The sequence below is a fragment of the Topomyia yanbarensis genome, chromosome 3 (assembly GCF_030247195.1).
Source record: "Topomyia yanbarensis strain Yona2022 chromosome 3, ASM3024719v1, whole genome shotgun sequence".
Classification (NCBI taxonomy): Eukaryota; Metazoa; Arthropoda; class Insecta; order Diptera; family Culicidae; genus Topomyia; species Topomyia yanbarensis.
The window spans coordinates 11,859,640-11,880,437 of record NC_080672.1 but is presented as its reverse complement, the minus strand read 5'-3'; the positions used below and the strand labels follow the sequence as shown (position 1 = coordinate 11,880,437).

At 42.9% G+C, this 20,798-nt stretch overlaps 2 protein-coding genes across 4 annotated transcripts in view; both read left to right on the top strand.

Moving 5' to 3' along the window:
• The window catches only part of LOC131688517 (uncharacterized), a 37,413-nt gene extending 31,739 nt beyond the window's left edge, over window positions 1-5,674 (top strand). For all 3 annotated transcript variants that reach the window (XM_058972816.1, XM_058972815.1, XM_058972814.1), the window contains exons 7-8: window positions 3,009-3,047; window positions 3,112-5,674. In XM_058972816.1, the coding sequence (XP_058828799.1) occupies window positions 3,009-3,047; window positions 3,112-5,433 (2,361 nt within the window). In that variant the 3' untranslated portion in view covers window positions 5,434-5,674. The remainder of the gene's footprint in view (window positions 1-3,008; window positions 3,048-3,111) is intronic.
• An 8,924-nt stretch (window positions 5,675-14,598) lies between these two features.
• LOC131691871 (uncharacterized) lies at window positions 14,599-16,934 on the top strand. The gene is made up of 4 exons (XM_058978547.1): window positions 14,599-15,019; window positions 15,084-15,420; window positions 15,613-15,915; window positions 16,700-16,934. The coding sequence occupies exons 1-4, from the start codon at window positions 14,683-14,685 to the stop codon at window positions 16,815-16,817; spliced, it is 1,095 nt and encodes a 364-aa protein (XP_058834530.1). The 5' UTR covers window positions 14,599-14,682; the 3' UTR covers window positions 16,818-16,934.
• Window positions 16,935-20,798: the final 3,864 nt, after the last annotated feature.

The following is a 20,798-nucleotide window of genomic DNA, read 5'->3' as shown; positions in this document are numbered from 1 at the left end:
AAAAAATTGCAATTGCCAGAGAAAATCACGGAGATTCATGACCCGAACACAACTGCAAAGTTTTGTTCGTTTCGGTGTATGTCATATTCTGCGGTCGGCCGGTTTCTCATGGAATCTCTCTGATATTACATGGACATTAACAATAACATTTTTACTGGATATGTGAAAAAAATAACTATTTAGATCTTCGCTAAAATTTGTCAAAAAATTAAAATAACATTTACCTACCATAAACTTTTTGAAGATTTTTCATAGCTATTAACCAATACACGTGCAAGAGCTCTTTATCATCTCCCTTCTATATTTCAAATTATCTTGTGAAAGCATTATTTAGCATTGTATATACATATTATCAAGAGTGCTGTTTTAATGGTCCTTAGTAGCAAATGTAAACAAACAAACATAAATAATAAAACAGCATGTTTTGAAATTTTGCATTTCATTCCTTTAATTTGTAGACATATGTGTGAAATATTTAAAAACTTCTTCAGCTGTTCATTTGCGTCTTGTTAAACGCCGAAAGATTCCTTTCGTCGTATGTTTTAGCCTTTTTCATATAGGAAGGATATTTCGTATTGGCAAAATATATTAAGGATCACACTTTTTTCCAAAATTTCTACGGTAGCAATATAAAACATTCGGGAGCACGTCGTTTGACATAAGTTCGTTTGGCATAAGTTCATTTGGCATAAGTTCATTTGGCATAATGTTCATTTGGCATAACCGTAGGTGACACATACCGTCGTTTGGCATAATGTTCATTTGGCATAATGGTTATTTGGCATAATGGTCGTTTGGCATAATGGTCGTTTGGCATAATTTGAAATATACATTGAAATCTCTGTTATATTAGGCGTTGACGATGCCTAATGTGGCTACGCCACATCGCTTTAAGCGTGGTGCTGTCCGACATCGCTCCGCTCCGTCGGACTTAAACTAGCTGATAGCCCCTATGTTTAAGTAATCCGGGCAAACGAGTGGATCACAGATTTGCTTGCAAGGGGCTGCCCTTCCGACGGGGGTATACATATACAGATTCAAAGAACTGCTCATGTTTGAAAGAAGGAGTCAACTCCTAAGTTTAAGTAATCCGGGCAAGCGAGTGGATCACAGATTCGCTTGCAAGGGGCTGCCGTTCCGACGGGGGTATACAGATTCAAATAACTGCTCATGTTTGAAAGAAGGAGTCAACTCCTAAGTTTAAGTAATCCGGGCAAACGAGTGGAATCTGTGATCCACTAGTTTGCCCGGATTACTTAAACTTAGGAGTTGACTCCTTCTTTCAAACATGAGCAGTTCTTTGAATCTGTATACCCCCGTCGGAACGGCAGCTCCTTGCAAGCGAATCTGTGATCCACTCGTTTGCCCGGATTACTTAAACTTAGGAGTTGACTCCTTCTTTCAAACAGGAGCAGTTATTTGAATCTGTATACCCCCGTCGGAACGGCAGCCCCTTGCAAGCGAATCTGTGATCCACTAGTTTGCCCGGATTACTTAAACTTAGGAGTTGACTCCTTCTTTCAAACATGAGCAGTTCTTTGAATCTGTATACCCCCGTCGGAACGGCAGCTCCTTGCAAGCGAATCTGTGATCCACTCGTTTGCCCGGATTACTTAAACTTAGGAGTTGACTCCTTCTTTCAAACAGGAGCAGTTATTTGAATCTGTATACCCCCGTCGGAACGGCAGCCCCTTGCAAGCGAATCTGTGATCCACTCGTTTGCCCGGATTACTTAAACTTAGGAGTTGACTCCTTCTTTCAAACATGAGCAGTTCTTTGAATCTGTATACCCCCGTCGGAACGGCAGCCCCTTGCAAGCGAATCTGTGATCCACTCGTTTGCCCGGATTACTTAAACTTAGGAGTTGACTCCTTCTTTCAAACATGAGCAGTTCTTTGAATCTGTATACCCCCGTCGGAACGGCAGCCCCTTGCAAGCGAATCTGTGATCCACTCGTTTGCCCGGATTACTTAAACTTAGGAGTTGACTCCTTCTTTCAAACATGAGCAGTTCTTTGAATCTGTATACCCTCGTCGGAACGGCAGCCCCTTGCAAGCGAATCTGTGATCCACTCGTTTGCCCGGATTACTTAAACTTAGGAGTTGACTCCTTCTTTCAAACATGAGCAGTTCTTTGAATCTGTATACCCTCGTCGGAACGGCAGCCCCTTGCAAGCAAATCTGTGATCCACTCGTTTGCCCGGATTACTTAAACATAGGGGCTATCAGCTAGTTTAAGTCCGACGGAGCGGAGCGATGTCGGACAGCACCACGCTTAAAGCGATGTGGCGTAGCCACATTAGGCATCGTCAACGCCTAATATAACAGAGATTTCAATGTATATTTCAAATTATGCCAAACGACCATTATGCCAAATGACAATTATGCCAAACGACCATTATGCCAAATGACCATTATGCCAAATGAACATTATGCCAAACGACCGTATGTGTCACCTACGGTTATGCCAAATGAACATTATGCCAAATGAACTTATGCCAAATGAACTTATGCCAAACGAACTTATGCCAAACGACGTGCTCCCAAAACATTCGTAATCCGGTACTGATTCTTCGAAAACTTCTAAAAATTCATCCTTCATCGTATTACATTTGCTAAAATAGGTCTTATGTGCAGCGTTGCATGATTCTTTGGTCCAAAAAGGACGTAAACGAAAGGTCCTATACTTTTAAATAGGATGCATCATACTTTAATTCTACATCAACATTAAACCTTTCATATTTTTAGTAATATTTACCCTCAAGAGACTATATTAGAATATTTGTTCTACCAAAACACATATTTGCTTTAGGTCCATGAAACATTCATCTCGATTTTCTCATTTCGAGGGGAATGTCACCTAGGACCTTTTGAATAAGTACTCTTGCTATAAGAACTTTGAGTTTAGCCAATAAATTTAAATACTGTCAAAATAGTTTCCCAACTGACACTATACTAGTTATTCAAGCATTTTTTCTTCTTTTCTATCGTTACTTTCATCTCCCCCAGTATCCAACGGAACTCCACGAGCCAGGAAATTCGACAGACGTAAGTGTTTAATTCAAAGTAAACATCATTTCATAGGTTGTTATTAATTTTGTTCAATCGACAGGATTATTCGAGCGCAGACTGCCGCAACCAAGAAGCAACCTCCTTTTCTACTGCGGAAACACCCGTCCACGTAACTACGCCAGAATCTTATCTCGAAATGCAACAATCTTCCAAACAACCGGTCGTGGTGCCGGATGCCACCTGCACTACTACGCAGCCATCAGATTCATCTGTTCAGCCGCAAACGCAAAAATCAGAGAAATCCGAAGTAAGATCTCATCCTTCGAACCCATCGAACCCGGTTCCACGGAAGCAACCAAAGGCGGCACAATCCCATCCACAGAAATCGCGCAAACGAGATCTAATCGAATCAACACTGGCCTTCGCCGAGCAAAATATTGACCTAACGAAATCAGCGTCCCGTTTGACCGTGTCCTCGAAACCGACTGATGCTCGACAGGACGATGCCAACGTGTGGCGAACTGTCCGTAATGGCAGAGAGGTTCCGGTAGAAGAAAATCGAGACCTTCATTTCATTGATACGAGTGCTATGACTAAAATGGACGCAATCGAGGAATTATCGGAAGCGACTTCAAGTGAGGAGATTTGTCGCGTAACTCCGAAACTTGAAGCTACAGATGGTGCTGAAGTCAGTGTCTTGAATGGTGCGGTGAAAAGCGACAAAAAGGGAGAGAGAACTGGAAAAAAGGTAAAGAAGACTGCCAAAGGAAAAGGAAGGAAACAGAAGAAATTTAACTTATCGCAGCAACAGAGAGGTTTTGAAGTGATTGAACCAGAATTTACTGTTTCGGTGAAAAAATACGAAGAAAGTGAAAATGAACTTGATGTTGTATCGGAAGAACCAACGTCAGAGGTGAAGACGTATCACGAAGAAACGAATGAAGTAAATTCTTTTTCATCTCCAGCTGAGGAATGTCTCATTTCGGATTGTACTGATATCGAACAGGTGCCAGAAGTGGAGAACGAAGAGGATACCGTGGCGAATCTTGAGCAAGATTTGTATAATGTACGGATTGATGATTTACATTTGAATGATGTAGACGTTTTACCCGAAGTTCCCTGCCATTATGACCAGCAAAGTGTAACAAATGATGAATCTTGCTTCACGAGCAGTGTAGAAACTACAAACGTTGAAGAGATTACACCATTGAACCAGGAGGACGAAATAGTGACTGATGTGCCTTGCTTGTTGACGCCTGTTCACAGTCAACCACGGGCCAGTGATACCTATCCAGAAGAAGAACACTTGAAAGTCGATTGTTCTACGTTGGAAAATTCGAATAACGATTCGAAGTCTGTTCACAGTCAACCAAGTGAAAGTGATTCCTATCCAGAAGAAGAAAATCTGAAGGTCGATTGTTCTCCATTGAAAATTTCGAATGATACGAAGTATGTTGACAGTCCACCAAGGGCAAGTGATATCTATCCAGAAGAAGAACATTTGAAGGTCGAATGTTCTACATTGGCAAATTCGAATAACGATTCAATGTCTGTTCACAATCTACCGAGGGCCAGTGATATCTATCCAGAAGAAGAACACCTGACAGTCAATTGTTCTACATTGGAAAATGCGAATATTGATTCGACGCTTGTCCACAGTCAACCTAAAACCAGTGATTCCTATCCAGAAGAAGAACATTTGAATGTCAACTGTTCTACATTGGAAAATTTGAATGATTCGAAGTCTGTTCGCAGTCAATCTAGAGCTAGTGATATCTATGCAGAAGAAGAACATTTGACGGCCAATTGTTCTGCATTGGAAAATTCGAATAACTCACTCTCTTCGGAACCGGCTGAACGAGACTTCGCATGCACAGAAAATAATGCCGAGGAAGATTACCATGACTGCAAGCATTTTAGTGAAAAGGAGTATTCCGAAGACCATGATTCCGGCCTTCAAAGTCCTGCCGCATATGTCGCCTCTACCACCAGTGGGGAGGAGCGTAAGGCATCATCCAGTTCCTACAACGACAGTGACACCAACTTGACCGAAGCTGTCACCAATTGGCTCTCAGAGACATTGCGAAGCAAGAGATTGGATGAAATGTTTGTCCTGCCGGAAGATCCAACTCTGTTGCACAAAATCCATCAATTTAATATAATGAATCTTGATGATTTTCTCGTTCTGTCCTCCGATACGTATAGCAGCACCAGCGCTGATGAAGCCGAAGATGCCGACAGTGATTACATGAGTGATGTACAGATAAGGAAGCACCTCGGCGACGACCTCGACATGCTCGGTGACAAACAAAAGACAGAATCCCAAAAAGACCCGCTTGTTGTTAAGCAGACTGCAAATGGTCACCATCTAGCGATCGGGGACCATTCTAATCATAAGCAAAAACGCTGTATTATTATGTAAAATCTACGCGACCTAAATCTACTGTTACTTATTAAACTGAAACAAAAACTCGCGCAAAAAAAAATTGAACAAAAACAAGTCATTGCATCCTCCTTTCTACTGATAACATATTGATAATTAACATTATTTCTTATGAATAGATTGCATCAAGTGCCGTTTTGTTTTCGTTTGTAACCGTTAATTTTGCATTCATTTGAATTTAACTGTGAAAATGGAAATAAAGCTCGAAATTGAAAAATTATCTCTTGATCTATTCATTTCAATGTGAGAACGTTCGTTATAAGTGTACCCTGCTATCTACTGTGCTGTAATCGGACTTTTGCTATGTTATGACGGATTAAGATTGATACCTGTTTCTATTCTAATCGATTCGCTTCGCTGTTAGGACAATGTTGCACTGGCTGTTAGCAGGATCTGGTACTGGTGATGACTTGACGTCGGGGGAGAACATTTCTGAAGGATCAGATGAGGACAAAGTTCTTGATCAATTGGGTCATGCAGTGGAGAAGTTATTGCCACGCAATCGAACTTTGTCAGCATCTTCTTGTATAGCTTCCGCGATCGTTCTCTGGCCGATTTGGTTTGCTTATCGTCACGATTTGAGTGACCACCATCTTGTAAGCCAACAGTCCGGCTCGTTTTTAAGCTCGATGCATGGTTGTAGATGACACTTCCAGCTTTCTTGGGGCATCTTGGATGAAGAAGTCGGGGTTCCGCTTAAAACAGCTGGTCACTCTTCTCGTCATTTTTGGTAAGTATTTGGTAAATCGATTGCCTTGTACGCAGCTCACCTGTGTTCAATTCCCAACTTCACACATATGGTTAGAGTTCTAATCTGAAAACTTAAGCTTTATAATCAAAACAATGTACAATAGTGTACCGGACAGTCCACACACCATTACGGAAGGATAACGCACAACGACGCGTGAACTTGCAGTCTACCGAGAAGTACCAGTGCGAAGTACCTTCTTCCCGTGCATCTTCAAGGCTGATCAACGAACTGAAAAACAAATCGGCCACGTTCTAATTAACGGAAAAATCTCTTAGCATCAAAACCTTCAATGTCAGAAATGTTGAACACGGACACCGAACGTTGTCTATAACATTGAAAAAGCTTTTGCATAAAAGCAACCAAGTTTAGGATTTTTTCTTTCATTTAAAGGTGCTTTTGACAACGTGTCTTTCGAATCCATCTTGGAAGCATCACGAGGTCATGGAGTAACTTAATATATCACGATCTGAATACACGCAATGCAATACATCTGTGCTTATCATTAGGACAAGTGGAGATAAGGAAAGTGAGTGTTTGCATATGCCTTCAAGGTGGCTTGCTAGGGCGGATTTCTTCACCCTCGCTTAACTTTTTGTTGTGTACCCCAAAATGGGTATAATTTAGTACAACACTAAATTATACCCTAAATTAGGTTACGCTCTTTTGGCGTACCTACCTTTGCAGAAAGCAAAATAAAAACATCTGCATTCGAGACGTCAGTCTCGCTTTGCAGTACGTGATTACAAAGTAATAAGTAGTGTCTTATAAATCGTTATAAAAAGAACTTTCCCTTCGTGGTCCCCAAGTGGTTCCTGCATCTACTGAAGCTGTTCCTGCTCTACTGGTCCACCTCCCGGAAGGACGGATCTTTCACTTTTAAACCAAGCTCACCAGCACCTTTAAACCAGGCTTAAGCGCTAAGCGTGGATGCTTTCAGAATAGATTCTTTTACCACAAATTTCCTGTAGAAGTGCCGATTGTGCGAGTTACAGTTGGATGGTCGAGATGCCTACTGAGAGCCGCTCCACGAGTAATTAAACAAGCGGAGAAATGCTTCAAATGTTTAGGCTTTGGACATTTAGCATGGGCTTGCAAAGACTCGGACAGTTACGGGATGTGCTGGAAATGCGGAGAAACGGGCCATCTTGCGAGAGAGTGCAGGCAGAGGCCGAAGTGCTTGCTTTGACCCCAGCGGAAGGAAACAACCATCAGACGGGGGGCTTTAAATGCCCAGCCTACAAGAAGGCGACTGCAGGCCAACGGTGATGGAGATGACCCAGATAAACCTGAATCACTGTGATACCGCACAGCAACTGTTGTGGCAGTCTACGACAGAAACTATGTGCGATGTCGCTTTGATAGCAGAGCCTTATCAAGTCCCCCCTAATAACGGTAACTGGGTGGCGGATAGATCAGGAACCGCTGTGATACAAGTAATGGGTAGATTCCCCATCCAAGAAGTGGTAGAACGTTCATATGAGGGTTTCGTGATAGCCAAAATCAACGGCATCTTCGTGTGTAGCTGCTACGCTGCTCCAAGGTGGATAGTAGAGTAGTTCAGCCTAATCCTGGAGCAGTTAACCGAGCAGTTGATCGTTTGGAAGCCGGTAGTCATTGGTGGTGACTTCAACGCACGGGTGTATCCTGCAGGAAGCTCTATCGAAGTTAGACGTACAATTGTGCATTGAAGGTTCTGTTAGCACATTTCGGAGAGACGGGAGGGAGTCTATCATCGACGTCACTCATTGACGGCGAACATGGATTGGAGAGTATGCGAAACGTATACTCATAGTAACCACCAGGCGATTCGCTACAGTATCGGTCAACGGAACCCCGCGACAGTACAGAGAACGATGACCGGCGAACGAAAGTGGAAGACGAAATCCTTCAACAAAAACCTCTTTGTTGAAGCACTTCGGCCGAACGGCGGGACCGAGAACGTGGTTGCGGCTGACCTAACAAGAAGGATTGTGGCGGTTTGTGATGCCACAGTGCCGCGAAAACTGGAACCACGCAACAAACGGCGTCCAGCTTACTGGTGGAACGAGACGCTTAGTACGTTACGCGCTGCTTGTCTCAGAGCCAGAAGGCGGGCTCAAAGAGCAAGGTCGGATCCAGACAGAGAAGAGCGTAAGGCAGCGTTTCGGGTAGCTAGGGCCGCTTTAAAACGGGAGATCAGACTTAGCAAGTCAGATTGCCACAAGGAGCTATGCCGAGAAGTGATGGCGAAAATGAAGGGCCCGACAACGCCAGCCGAAATGTGTCCGAGCAAGCTGAAGATAATCGTCGAGGGTCTTTTCCCGAAGCACGATCCAACTATATATCGAACACCGACACCGTACGGCGAAGAAGAAGGAACAAACACGGATCGGCAAGTGACTAACGACTAGATAGCAGAAGCATCGAAGCGCCTAAAATCAAAGAAAGCCCCTGGTCCGGATGGAATACCAAACGTGGTACAGAAAGCTGCGATACTGGCATATCCGGACATGTTCAGGATAGTGCTGCAGAAGTGCCTAAATGAAGGTAACTTCCCCGAAAAGTGGAAGCTCCAGAAGCTGGAGTTGCTGCCACAGCCAGGGAAGCTACCTGGCGATCCTGCCTCGTACAGGCCCATATGCCTGCTGGATAGACACGGAAAACTCCTGGAAAGGATCATTCTTAACAGGTTGACGAAATTCACGGAAGGTGAGCGCGGATTGTCCAAGATGCAGTTCGGTTTCCGCAAAGGAGCATCGACAGTGGATGCAATTCGGACAGTGCTCGAGAGTGCTGAGAAGTCATCTAAACAGAAGCGAAGAGAAGATCGATACTACGCTGTGGTCACGATAGATGTGAAGAACGCGTTCAACAGTGCCAGCTGAGAAGCCATCGCTGCATAGAATGAGGGTTCCCGACTATCTATGCCAGATCCTGAACAGCTACTTTCAGAGCAGCAGAGTGCTGCTGTACGATACGAGCGAAGGGCAGAAGTCATTGCGTGTCACAGAGGGCGTTCCTCAGGGCTCCAGGAAAGTGAAAATCGACACTTGAAGAAGTGGAGGTGTCGGTGACGGAAACAATAGACGCGATCGAGATCTGGATGAACGGGGTCAAGCTGCAAATAGCTCACCACAAGACGGAGGTGTTGTTGGTCAGTAACTGCAAAACGGTTCATCGAAGCGTGTATTGAAGCAATTGGGAGTTATAACTGGTGGACAACTGGTTGAGCTTCAACAACCACGTTGATTACGCCTGTGAAAAGTCGGCGAAGGCAACGAACGCAATAGCGAGAATCATGCCAAACGTCGGTGGCCCGAGAAGCAGCACGATACGTCTGCTATCTACTGTTTCGTCATCGATACTCCGATATGGGGTTCCTGCCTGGAGTGCTGCGCTGAAAACCAAGCGGAACCGCGAAAAGCTAAACAGGACATTCCGGCGGATGGCCGTACGACTCGCGAGTGCCTACAGAACAATATCGTCGGAGGCAGTATGCGTTATCGCCGGGATGATCCCCATCTGCATCACCCTGGCGGAGGACGTGGAATGCTATCAGCGGAGAAATGCACATAACGCTAGGAGACTGGTCCGAGCGGACTCGTTGGCTTAATGGCAACAGGAGTGGAACAACGCGGAGAAAGGAAGGTGGATCAACCGACTCATCCCAAAAGTGTCGGCCTTGGTACATAGGAAGCATGGAGAGGTGAACTTCCATTTTGTTTGTCCGGGCACGGATGCTTCCGGAAGTACTTGCATCGGTTTGGACATGCTTCGTCACCCCTTTGCCCGGAGTGTGCGACTGTGCAGGAGACACCAGAACACGTGGTCTTCGAATGCCCTAGGTTCGAAGAAGCTCGTAGGGGTATACCTGGTATGACAGTGGAAAATATCGTCGAAGAGATGTGCCGTGACGAACATACCTGGGACGCTGTCAACAGAGTGGTCTCGAGCATACTCTCCGAGCTGCAGAGGAAGTAGCGAAGAGACCAACAAGAAGCCACAAATCGGGTTTCGAGAGAATTTCCGCCGCCGGGGAACTCTCCGACTGTGTAGACTAGGTCCACCGCCAGGGACCAGTTGAGTAGTACGTGACGTAGCACCGAGTTGGGTTATCGGGGCGCCTGTGAACCGGACATCAAGCTTCACCGGAATAGCCGAACCGATCTCAACACCCTACCGGGTAGCTCATGAGTAGGCTAGATCCACCGCCGGGGATTAAACCGAGTGGACCGCGTCGCAGAGCTAGCAGTGGGTCGTTGGGGCGCTAATGAACCGGAAGTTACGCTCCACCAGGAATCGCCGGATAAACCTCAGCACCTACTGGATGGCCCTTGGAGTAGGCTAGATCCACCGCCGGGGACTAGATCGGGACGACGCGGAGAGCTAAAAGGCTCACAGAAACGAACATCGGTATCAGGAGAAATCTACCGCTCGGTTGCAGGAGAACAGGCTAGATCCATTGTTGGGGCCTAGACCGAGTAGTTCGCGAACAAGTGAGGGCGGGAGCTGAATGGCTCATCGGGAAAGTAGAGCGAAACGGAACGAGAGCAAGCCAAAGGGCTCAAGAAATTGTGGTGCTAAAACCAAAGGAGAATCGGTATCGGGAGAACTTCCTTCGCCGGGGACTAGACTGAGTAGACCGCGAAGAGACACCACCAGTCACGGGTCGTCGGGGCACTAGCGAATCGGACGCTCTGCTCCACCGGAATCGCCGAACTGACCTCGACACCTGGCTGGTTGGCTCGGCTTCTGTCGCCGGGGAACTCTCCGCCGGAGTAGGCTAAGTCCACCGTCGGGGACTAGACCGAGTAGTTCGCGAAGAAGTCGGGAGCTCAACGAGTAAATGGCGCTGAATTGTACGAGAAGGGAGTTGCGGTGCTAACTGACACAAGGGAGCCGAGTCGTGGTGCTGAATGGGCTCGGTGAACTCGACAATCTAAAGTTTGCCGCTCAGATTGTCTTCGTAGGGGAGAAGCACAAAGTCTCGACTTTCCGACTGCCTTGCAGAAATTGTCAGTCTGTGTGGATGGTGGAGAATTTGGTGGTGTGTCGAGGAGTGGCGCTGTAACCCTGCGGAAGAAACGAACTAGTAAGTAATGTGTGCTATGCACATAAAAACCCCTCCCCGAAGTAATGCCGTAAGGTAGTACCGGGAAGGAGTCAGGTTCTGGGCAAGAGCAGTGGTTTTTTAGCGGGTCGGGTGATGGCAGCCCAAACCCGTTCCCTGACACATTGGGGTTTTTGTACATTTTCCCCGTCTCAGAGTTTTCTTGAAAATTTTTTTACTGGTCTCAAAAAAAGATAGATAGATAGATTCAGAGAAGTCGACTATAACTAAATGTTCTACACTGACGGATCAGATCTCGATGGGTCCACTGGCTTCGGTATGTTCAATGATAATATCTGCTTTATACAAGCTCAATGATCGTGCTTCAGTTTACGTCGCAGAATTAACCAGAATTCAGTATACCCTTGGGGTTACTTTGCCCACAGATCACTATCATCATTTCGGACAGCTTCGGCTCTATCGAGGCTCTTCGAGGTATTTTTCTGGGAAGATACGGGAGTCTTTGTGTACGTTATCTGAAAAATCTTAGGGACAGGGGGGTAGGGGGTCATGTCATGTTACATAGCTTTTTAAAAGAGGGGGGGGGGGGGTAGAGTTACCGTTAAGCTACGTAATTACCAGGGGTATTTAGAAGTTTGTGACGAAATGCTACGATGGGGGAGGTGGATGAAAAATCACTCAAAAGTGATACGTCATTTATGGATGGTCTCTTACCAGATTACCTTCGCTTGGGTCCCCTTTCATTGCAACATATCGGGCAATGAAAGGGCCTGCTCTTTAGCAAAGGTGGGCGCAATAGAAGGTGACATCTATGAAAGGCCAATTTGCTACAACGAACTTTTCAGTATCTGTCGTCAGAGGACACTCAACAGTTGGAAAACCTCGTGGAGCAATCGGGATCTTGGACGATGGTTACATTCCATTGTCCTGAAGGTATCAACGAAGTCTTGGTTCAGGGGGTGTATATGTTCTAACCACTACTCATTGGATGCGCATTTGCGGCGTATTGGGCTTACAGAGAGTAGTATGTGCGCTTGTGATGAGGGCTGTCACGACATCGAGCATGTTGTCCGGACGTGCGCTGGATATTGTGCCGATAGGCCTCAGTTAAAGGATTCCCTTCGGGTCCGAGGTAGACCACTCAATGTCCCAGTTCGGAATATGCTGGCTAATCGCGATCTCCCCTATATGTTTCTTATTTACATCTTTATAACAACGATAAACATCACAATTTAGCCCCTCTCTTTTATTTCACGTTTCTAGAAGCTCCCTGTCGTACCTTGTAGATCCGACCAGTGCCAGAGTGCCACATGCGACATAGAAGGAAACCGAAGCGAGGCCAACTCGAGGTCCGATGACTTTTGAAGGATTCCCCGCGAGTTCGAAGAATACCATCCGCCAACCCGGTACTCGACGACCTACCAGAATGAGGCGCTAATTTTTGTCGTCGATCTCCCGTTTGCCCGAAAGTTGTAAGTTTTGCTCTTCTTGCCTTGTCACCATATACGCCTTCTCTCCCCTGTCTTTGGTACAACTTCTGCTACACCGATGTTGGAAATAATTGGGGCTTCTGAATATCTTAACCAAGCATAAGTCTCAGTTAAAAAATCAAATTTGTATTCTGTATCCCTAGTTTTAAGATAGCTGTGAAATTACTCATAAAAACTCTCTCTTTTGTGTACCAAATTATATTGTTAGTTTTGAGATAACTGTAAAATATTTCGTAAAAAACTATTACTCCCCCTCTTGTATATCAAACTCAATTCCTTGCTTTAATTTTTTTCATGAAAAAAAATCGTTTTCCCCCTATCGAATTTTATTTCTAGTCTTAAGATAGTTGTAGAATTCTTCCTCTCAATATAAAAAAAAAACATCTGAACATTGTAACCTTCCAGCTTTAAATACGTAAAATGTAAAAACAAAAGAATTTAGCACCGCAAAGCTAACGAAGTTGTGCCTATCAAATAAACGAACTGAATAAAAAAGTTTAGATCCACATTTGCTTTGACCAGGCGTGTCAGTTCGTCCGCTAACCATATTCGTGCATTAGTTTTCGTCTGTCACATGCGGGTAGTTGGTCCCGATCAGAGGCGGCTTTGAAGTCCACTTACAATTAATGATGTATTGGCACGTTATATTCAAGGTGTAGCTGCTCGATGTTGACGTTCGCTGTCCGTGTTCAACATTTCTGACGTTAAAGGTTTTGATGCCGAAAAAGAATTTTCCGTTAATTATAACGTGGTCGACTTGTTTTTTAGTTCGTTTGTCAGATGACCTTCAGGTAGCCTTTTGGATGCACGGGAGGAAGGTACTTCGCATTAGTACATATTATGATCCACAAAGGGGTAAAAACAAGGGGAAACAATTGTTTTTACCGACACATCTTTTGATGTGCTCGAGCAACGATCAGTCACAAGTTTGCTAGCAGCCAAATAAGGGTTGGAAAAGACGAACAGTCGATACCGTGTACCTTTTCAGAATCATGAAAAACACAACATAAGTTAAAACATTTATAGAATAAATTCTAAAAGACGGTTTCTGTGCACTTTACTAGCAATGCAATAATGGACGAGTACCTACAATAATAATTTATAGATCTTTACCCTTACTTCCACAAACGCATCTAGTTGATTTTGACTAGAAACTGGAAGCATTAAATTAAGATGATATTTTCTGTAATGGACGTAGGCTAAACTCATCTACAATCGGACATTTGGCAATTGAAGATTCCATGGATGGATATTGTTTCTCGAAATGGTAAATATTGTAAGTTCTATTTCCATCTTCTCTCCTATATGCTTCGATATTTCCAATTCTCATGTTCTTAATGTTCGCTTTCTCGTTCAAGGTCTTCCGTCTGACCTTCAAACCCGTCTTGGTTTCGGCGCCCTGACCATTCTAACAGCGTGCAACGACGATACACAAACTGACAAGAGGTCATTAGGTACGTGATTCACGTGATGGCAATGCACATTTAGGTAGCGTCTAATATTGCATTAGAAAAGGATCATACGATGATCTTGCACTTGTTTCACTCGGACGCTGATTGCTTTTTTCGACAGGATAAAAAAAACAAAACTTAAAAATAAATTCCGCACAGTTTAATACAACGATGATGCGCGGGATGGATTGTTTAAGAGTGTAGACTTTTTAGTGTTGCTTGCTAAAAATATTGAACTACTTTAGCGATCGGGCGGTGGAGTGGGCGGAATTTGAGGTTTATTTGAATGAAAATAAACCCCCCCTCAGACTTGGCTTGGTATTTGCGCGTTTGTCGCATATGAGGTATAGATTTTGAAGCGCGCGCAAGATCGTACGAACACATGTCATCTTGTAACCACCACGAAGATTAGCAGATGAGAAAATGATTTTACTAACTAGTGGTCACTTTTACAATACGATCGAGTGAAAAGCGCAACTATAAGCAATGAATTTCGGAGTGCTACACTGGAGCTATCGGGACTTTCGGATGATGCCTGAAGAACTACGAAAATGTGGACAAGAAGTATTGGAAGTGTATCTAAAGGAAAACTTCATTCCCGCTATCCCAGCGTGGTTTTTTGAAGAAATGGTTCGTCTGAAATTCATCTGCTTAGCCGGGAATCTACTGGAGGAGTTACCAGAACAAATATCGCTATTGGTGAACTTGGAGACACTCGATGTTTCGCAGAATGAAATAAAAGCGCTTCCGAAATCACTAGGATGCTTGCATAACTTGACTGTTTTGAAGTTGAACCAAAATATGCTAACGCATTTACCGCAAGGTAAATTCGATTATTTACGATATTGTGTCTATACGTAAACTAATTTGAAGTGGAACATTTACAGAAGTAGGACAACTAGTTAATTTGGAGGTTTTGGACGTGTCCAACAATAGATTAAATGAAATCCCCGTCGAACTGTCGCAGTGCGTAAATATAAAGGAACTAATCCTGAATGATAATCAACCTCTAGTTCAAATACCTCAGAAACTATTCACACTGCCTCAACTTGTGTATGTTTCGGCTGAAAGATGTGACTTGGTGCTGCTTCCGTTCGCAGTGAATACTGTTTCGCTGGAAGTTCTTAAACTATTCAACAATCATGCGTTGACTCATTATCCGTTGGCGTTGGAGAAGTTTATGCAACCCAATTATGATTTGTTGAACGCTGTGGAACTGAAAAGGTAAGTTGTCCATGAAAAATATGACATAGATACCTCACAGTATATGTTAGAATCCATTCTACAATAGTAGCTAGTTAATCTTTCTCATTTATTCAAGATTTTCCCTCAGTTCATTCATCAATTCTAATTGATATAAAGATTGTCATCTTTATTCTTTCCATCAATTTACATGTGAGCTATTATTTTTTTTAGGATACGGAAGCCATTCTACCACCGAGAAATCATCTGTGAAGCACTACAAACCAAACTGATATTTCCAGCCGACCTGACAGCGATCCTCGATCGACGGAAATCGGGTCATAATGCCAGTACTTTAGTTGAAATTTGTTTGCAAAAATGCTACGATCAATCGGAGAGGGGTGTTATCCATTTACCTACGACCTGTTTGCCAGTAGCTTTGTATCAGAAACTTCAGCATGGCCCTGTGGCCATCTGTGGAAGCATTCCATGCGGAAAAAGCATTTTCACTCGTGGTATTCTAGGGCTTGTTAAAAGGTTCGTATATTTTATCTAATATAAACTACATTGTTTCGAATTTTTCAAAACTCATTCGGCCCAAAACTCAGATGCTCACTTTTCATCCCTCATCATCAGATTATGTATGCAAGTGAGAAAAAGAAAGATAATTTAAGTGACTATAACTTTGTCGAAGACTGCAAATTAATCCAGCTTTGTAAGAAGAAGTTATTAGAAGTTTTCATACAGTGACGTCTGAGTCTATTTTCCATTAAGCGCATGGTTGTGAATCAGTAGACGATGAACCTAATTTGTTGTGAAAATATGTTTAGGTTTTGTTGAATAGTATGTTTGGAAGAATTTTAATACTTACACAATATGAATAATGTTTTTAATAGAAAAAATTAGTTCCACATTTCTTTGAATAGAGGACTAACATTAACTTCTGAAAGAAGAGAGAAACTTGACATGTTTAGCAAAATTACTGGCTGTTCGACATCTACGTAGAAGACACCTAACTTCTATCTCTCTCCATTGAATCTATTCAGCTAAACCCAAACAAAAGGTGAAATCTACTACAGATTCCCCACCAGGCGCTATATGCAAAGCTATTTAACTTAGACTTCACTTCGTTAAAAGTTTAATATCTTCTCCTAACAAACTAGGATTGATTTGCCGGCTTGGTTCAAGTTTAGAGCAGACCCCAAATCGGACAGGTCTAGCTACTGAACAGGGTGGTGGGACTTGGAAACTACGCAAGGATGGGACTACAATAATTTTACTTGGTAATTCTTTATTAGATATGTTGTGTTTTCTTTTTCAGACGGAAACATGCTCGCCCAGTAATATTCAGCATCCTTTTCTGCTCTAAAATATGCGCTGATCTCTGGTTTCAATACAGCTGTGATGATTTCAGCGAGCTTAACTGGACATTGATTTGAAGGCATTGTTGATGGAGTAAATTCAAATCTTGCGACTTGTAAAGTAGACACGAAGACAGAGTAGGCGTTGCGCTGCAACGAAAAAAAAAAATCGTCAGCACTAGTCCAGCATAAGACGTGGCACCCTCAAAAACATTAATAAAATGTGATTTTGCAGTGGATTTTGTGAAATTTCCGAGTTCCGAAAAATATTGGTCCTTCACCCACTGACAGGTGAGCCCCGGTGTCCGTTACATACCGTTGTTCTAATTGACTGAATTAACATTGGTGTTTCTTCCCGCCGACTGAACTGACATTGGCTCTTCTCCTCATCGGCTGGTGAGTCCTGATGTCCGGCGCAGTTCGTTCAAATTAATTGACTAATAGACTGAACTAAAGCGAACCCTATACGAGCTGAAATATTGACAAAAAATCGATTATTGATCAATATATTGATAGTGTAAGGACATATTCATAATATTGATTCTGTTAAATTTAAATGGGATTGATGGATTGAAGCAGCCTTGGCAATATATTTATTGACAATATTTCTGTCTCTTGTAGGGTCCGCTTAATAAAAAGGAATCTACAGTATCTTTACCTGAATGACCACTGCGCGTCGACTGCCAGTAGTTGCAGTTCGTGATTGATCGAGTGAAAAGGCACAATGAATCAAAATGGTGCTTAGGAGAAGCAAACCATTGAGATATCTGACGTTTAAAATACGCACACTGAGTTCTCGCATTTTTATACTACCGCCCTCCCCTTAAGCCCACAAGCGGTTTGTTTTCCTCCCAATTTAAACGTCAAATCGGCACAATACCAACGCAGCTGGATAAGTCTATTCCCACTGTACATGTTTCACTGACCCAACATTTTCATAAAATGGTCAATAACGACGCCGGCTATATTCAATGCTTTTCTATTGGGGAAATAAATGAATATTAGGTCGACACTATTGATAAAGGCCGAAATCTCTGAATCCCCGCGAACATCACGAAAAGGAATTGTGTTCGAAGGAAAGGGATAAGATCAGAAGGTATGTCTTGGCAGACAATATGATTTTAGCAATATGTACGATAGCTGCTAGTAATTAATTTCCAAGAATTTAAAACGAGAATTTAAACCGGCCATTAGGAGTGTTGCTTCTCATTTACAATTTAGTGATCATCGCAAGATATTTTTTTTCAAATTTTTCGTTAAGCGAGAAAAAGTCTTGAAACCTACTCAATCGATATTTTTTTTCAAATATTTTTACAGAAGGAAAACAATGGAAAAGAACTACGAAAAGAAAGAAATTGTCCCGAAAAAAAATTAATCGAGTGTAGTAAACAGCTATAACCACAGCTAGAACCGCATCGACCTAAAACAAATATCATTCAATATCAAGGCCAAGTAAATAATCGACCAGTTTAGATAAACAGCCGGGACCACGCATCATCGATATCTGTTCTGCATCAGCATTATGAGGATCATAAAATAAACCATATATCCGTCGTAGCAGATAAACAGTTCGTGAGAAGTGTCGCACTAATTGAGTTCGTGGGAATTGCAGCTTCAAAATAAATAGTTCCTGGAAAGACCACCCGCATCGTTCTCAACAAGATAAGCATTGATCAAGGACAGGAGCTTATACTATATAAGTTAGTCTTAAGAAACATCAAGTTTAGTCTTAAGTGAATATTGCAATAAAGAGCATAAGCCAAGAGCGTGACACTCTTTTATAAAAATATTTCACCTGATTTTATATTTTAATGTAGAATACATTTAAGGTTTCAATATAGGGGTCCCGTTTCAAAATATCGGCTGCGGCGCCGCGTCAGATTTTGAACGTTAATAACTTTTATCATACTTAACAGAATGATTTGATTTTTAGACCAATTTGTTGCAAATATGTTCCTCTATGCTGTATTAAAATTTGAAGTATGTATAACATGTACTAATAACAAAAAAAATGTGTTTTGAAAAATCTTTCGAAAACGACTCGGAAAAGTGAAAATTTTCAGCCCATCCCGCACAGAGCCGTCGTTATGGTAGACCAACCGAACAATAAAATAATGAAAAGTTTATATATAGGTCCATTACATGTTTGTTCGTATGGTTATTCGCATTGGGTTGCTTGACGAGAGCACTTGGTGGGGGAAAGACGGCATATTCCTTTGGTTAGGCCATTAGAAGCCGGACGGAAAGGAAAGGCTCATGCACGGCACGAGAACGAGCGAGAAAGCGATAGTAGTGCATATTAGCGCGATTATATAAATATCTGTCGGTCGGTTTTTCTCATCATTCGTATTCGTTCAAGCACTAGCAAGCAGCCAGTCCACCGAAGAAAAGCAGTCGGCGATGACGACGGCGGAAAAAGTGCCCCAGCTACTGGTGACTCATCGGAACTGTCGCCCTGCAAGAATTTCGCCCCAACTAAAGGGCAACAGAGTAGGCTATCGTTCCAGCGTCTGGGTCGTGAGATTGTGCAGGACTGCAAAGTCGAGCTACGCTTACAAAGCTTAGTCGTAATGATGCCCCGAGAAGCCAACGATGCCTACTTGGTCGGTTTGTTCGAGAATGCAAAATAGTGCTTTCTAGCTCACCGTGTCCGCGGGGAGTGCGTCTGAATTATGCTCCCGCAATAAAACAATAAACGGTTCTTTACAGGACCAATTAATTGTGTTCTAATAAGAGTTAAACTGAAATTTACATTTTATGGTGTATAACAAATAATTTTCAGAAAGCAATATAAGAAATACGATGTGTGGAAAGAAAGAAAGAGAATTTAAATTATCCTCTCGCTCGTTTTCGTGCACTGCTTTTCCATTCCTTTCTGCTGCTACTACCATCATAACTAAAACGAATGTGCGTGTTCCCCCACCATCTCATGACCAGTGTTGCCACAATTGCATGTCGCTATTACAATTTGAATTATTTTATTGATCCTCTCTAGTATTGATAAAATATAGAACGTGCAAAGTACACTAGTCGCATGCTTTTATTCGAACTTTTTGGCAGCCTCCGTTGATTAACTGCATAAATCGATTTGTTTGTGCAGCTCCTTGCTAGTAGCAAACTAAATAGCCTTTATCAGCGCTAACAAATAACACGAAAGAATTTAAATTTGTGAAAATCTTTTCCTTCCTTCTTTTCAAATCTGCAACATTCTTTGAAAATATTGTTTGAATGTTGTTATTGAAAAACTGAACATGCAAGTTTGCTAGCATTGGCCACTAGATTGAAGGCGATGGAAAGACAGAATATTCGTTTTGGTTATGCTAGTATTGGTAGCCGAACGGAAAGGAAAGGCGCAGGAATGGCACGAAAACGAGCGAGAGAGCGATAGTAGTGCTTTCTCGTATATGAATATTGGTCGTTCGGTTTTTCTCATCATTCGTATTCGTTCAAGCACTAGCAAGCAGCCAGTCCACCGAAGGAAAGCAGTTGGCAATAGCGACGGACGGAAAAAGTGCCCCAGCTACTGGTGACTCATCGGAACTGTCGCCCTGCAAGAATTTCGCCCCAACTAAAGGGCAACAGAGTAGGCTATCGTTCCAGCGTCTGGGTCGTGAGATTGTGCAGGACTGCAAAGTCGAGCTACGCTTACAAAGCTCAGTCGTAATGATGGCCCGAGAAGCCAACGATGCCTACTTGGTCGGTTTGTTCGAGAATGCAAAACAGTGCTTTCTAGCTCACCGTGTCCGCGGGGAGTGCGTCTGAATTATGCTCCCGCAATAAAACAATAAACGGTTCTTTACAGGACCAATTAATTGTGTTCTAATAAGAGTTAAACTGAAATTTACATTTTATGGTGTATAACAAATAATTTTCAGAAAGCAATATAAGAAATACGATGTGTGGAAAGAAAGAAAGAGAATTTAAATTATCTTCTCTCGCTCGTTTTCGTGCACTGCTTTTCCATTCCTTTCTGCTGCTACTACCATCATAACTAAAACGAATGTGCGTGTTCCCCCACCATCTCATGGCCAGTGTTGCCACAATTCCATGTCGCTATAA

Coding starts and splice junctions, on each gene's coding strand:
- LOC131691871 (XM_058978547.1), top strand. CDS start 14,683: ATGAATTTCGGAGTGCTACACTGGAGCTATCGGGACTTTCGGATGATG. Junction 15,020..15,083: donor GCTAACGCATTTACCGCAAG/GTAAATTCGATT, acceptor GAACATTTACAG/AAGTAGGACAACTAGTTAAT. Junction 15,916..16,699: donor ATTCTAGGGCTTGTTAAAAG/GTTCGTATATTT, acceptor TTTCTTTTTCAG/ACGGAAACATGCTCGCCCAG.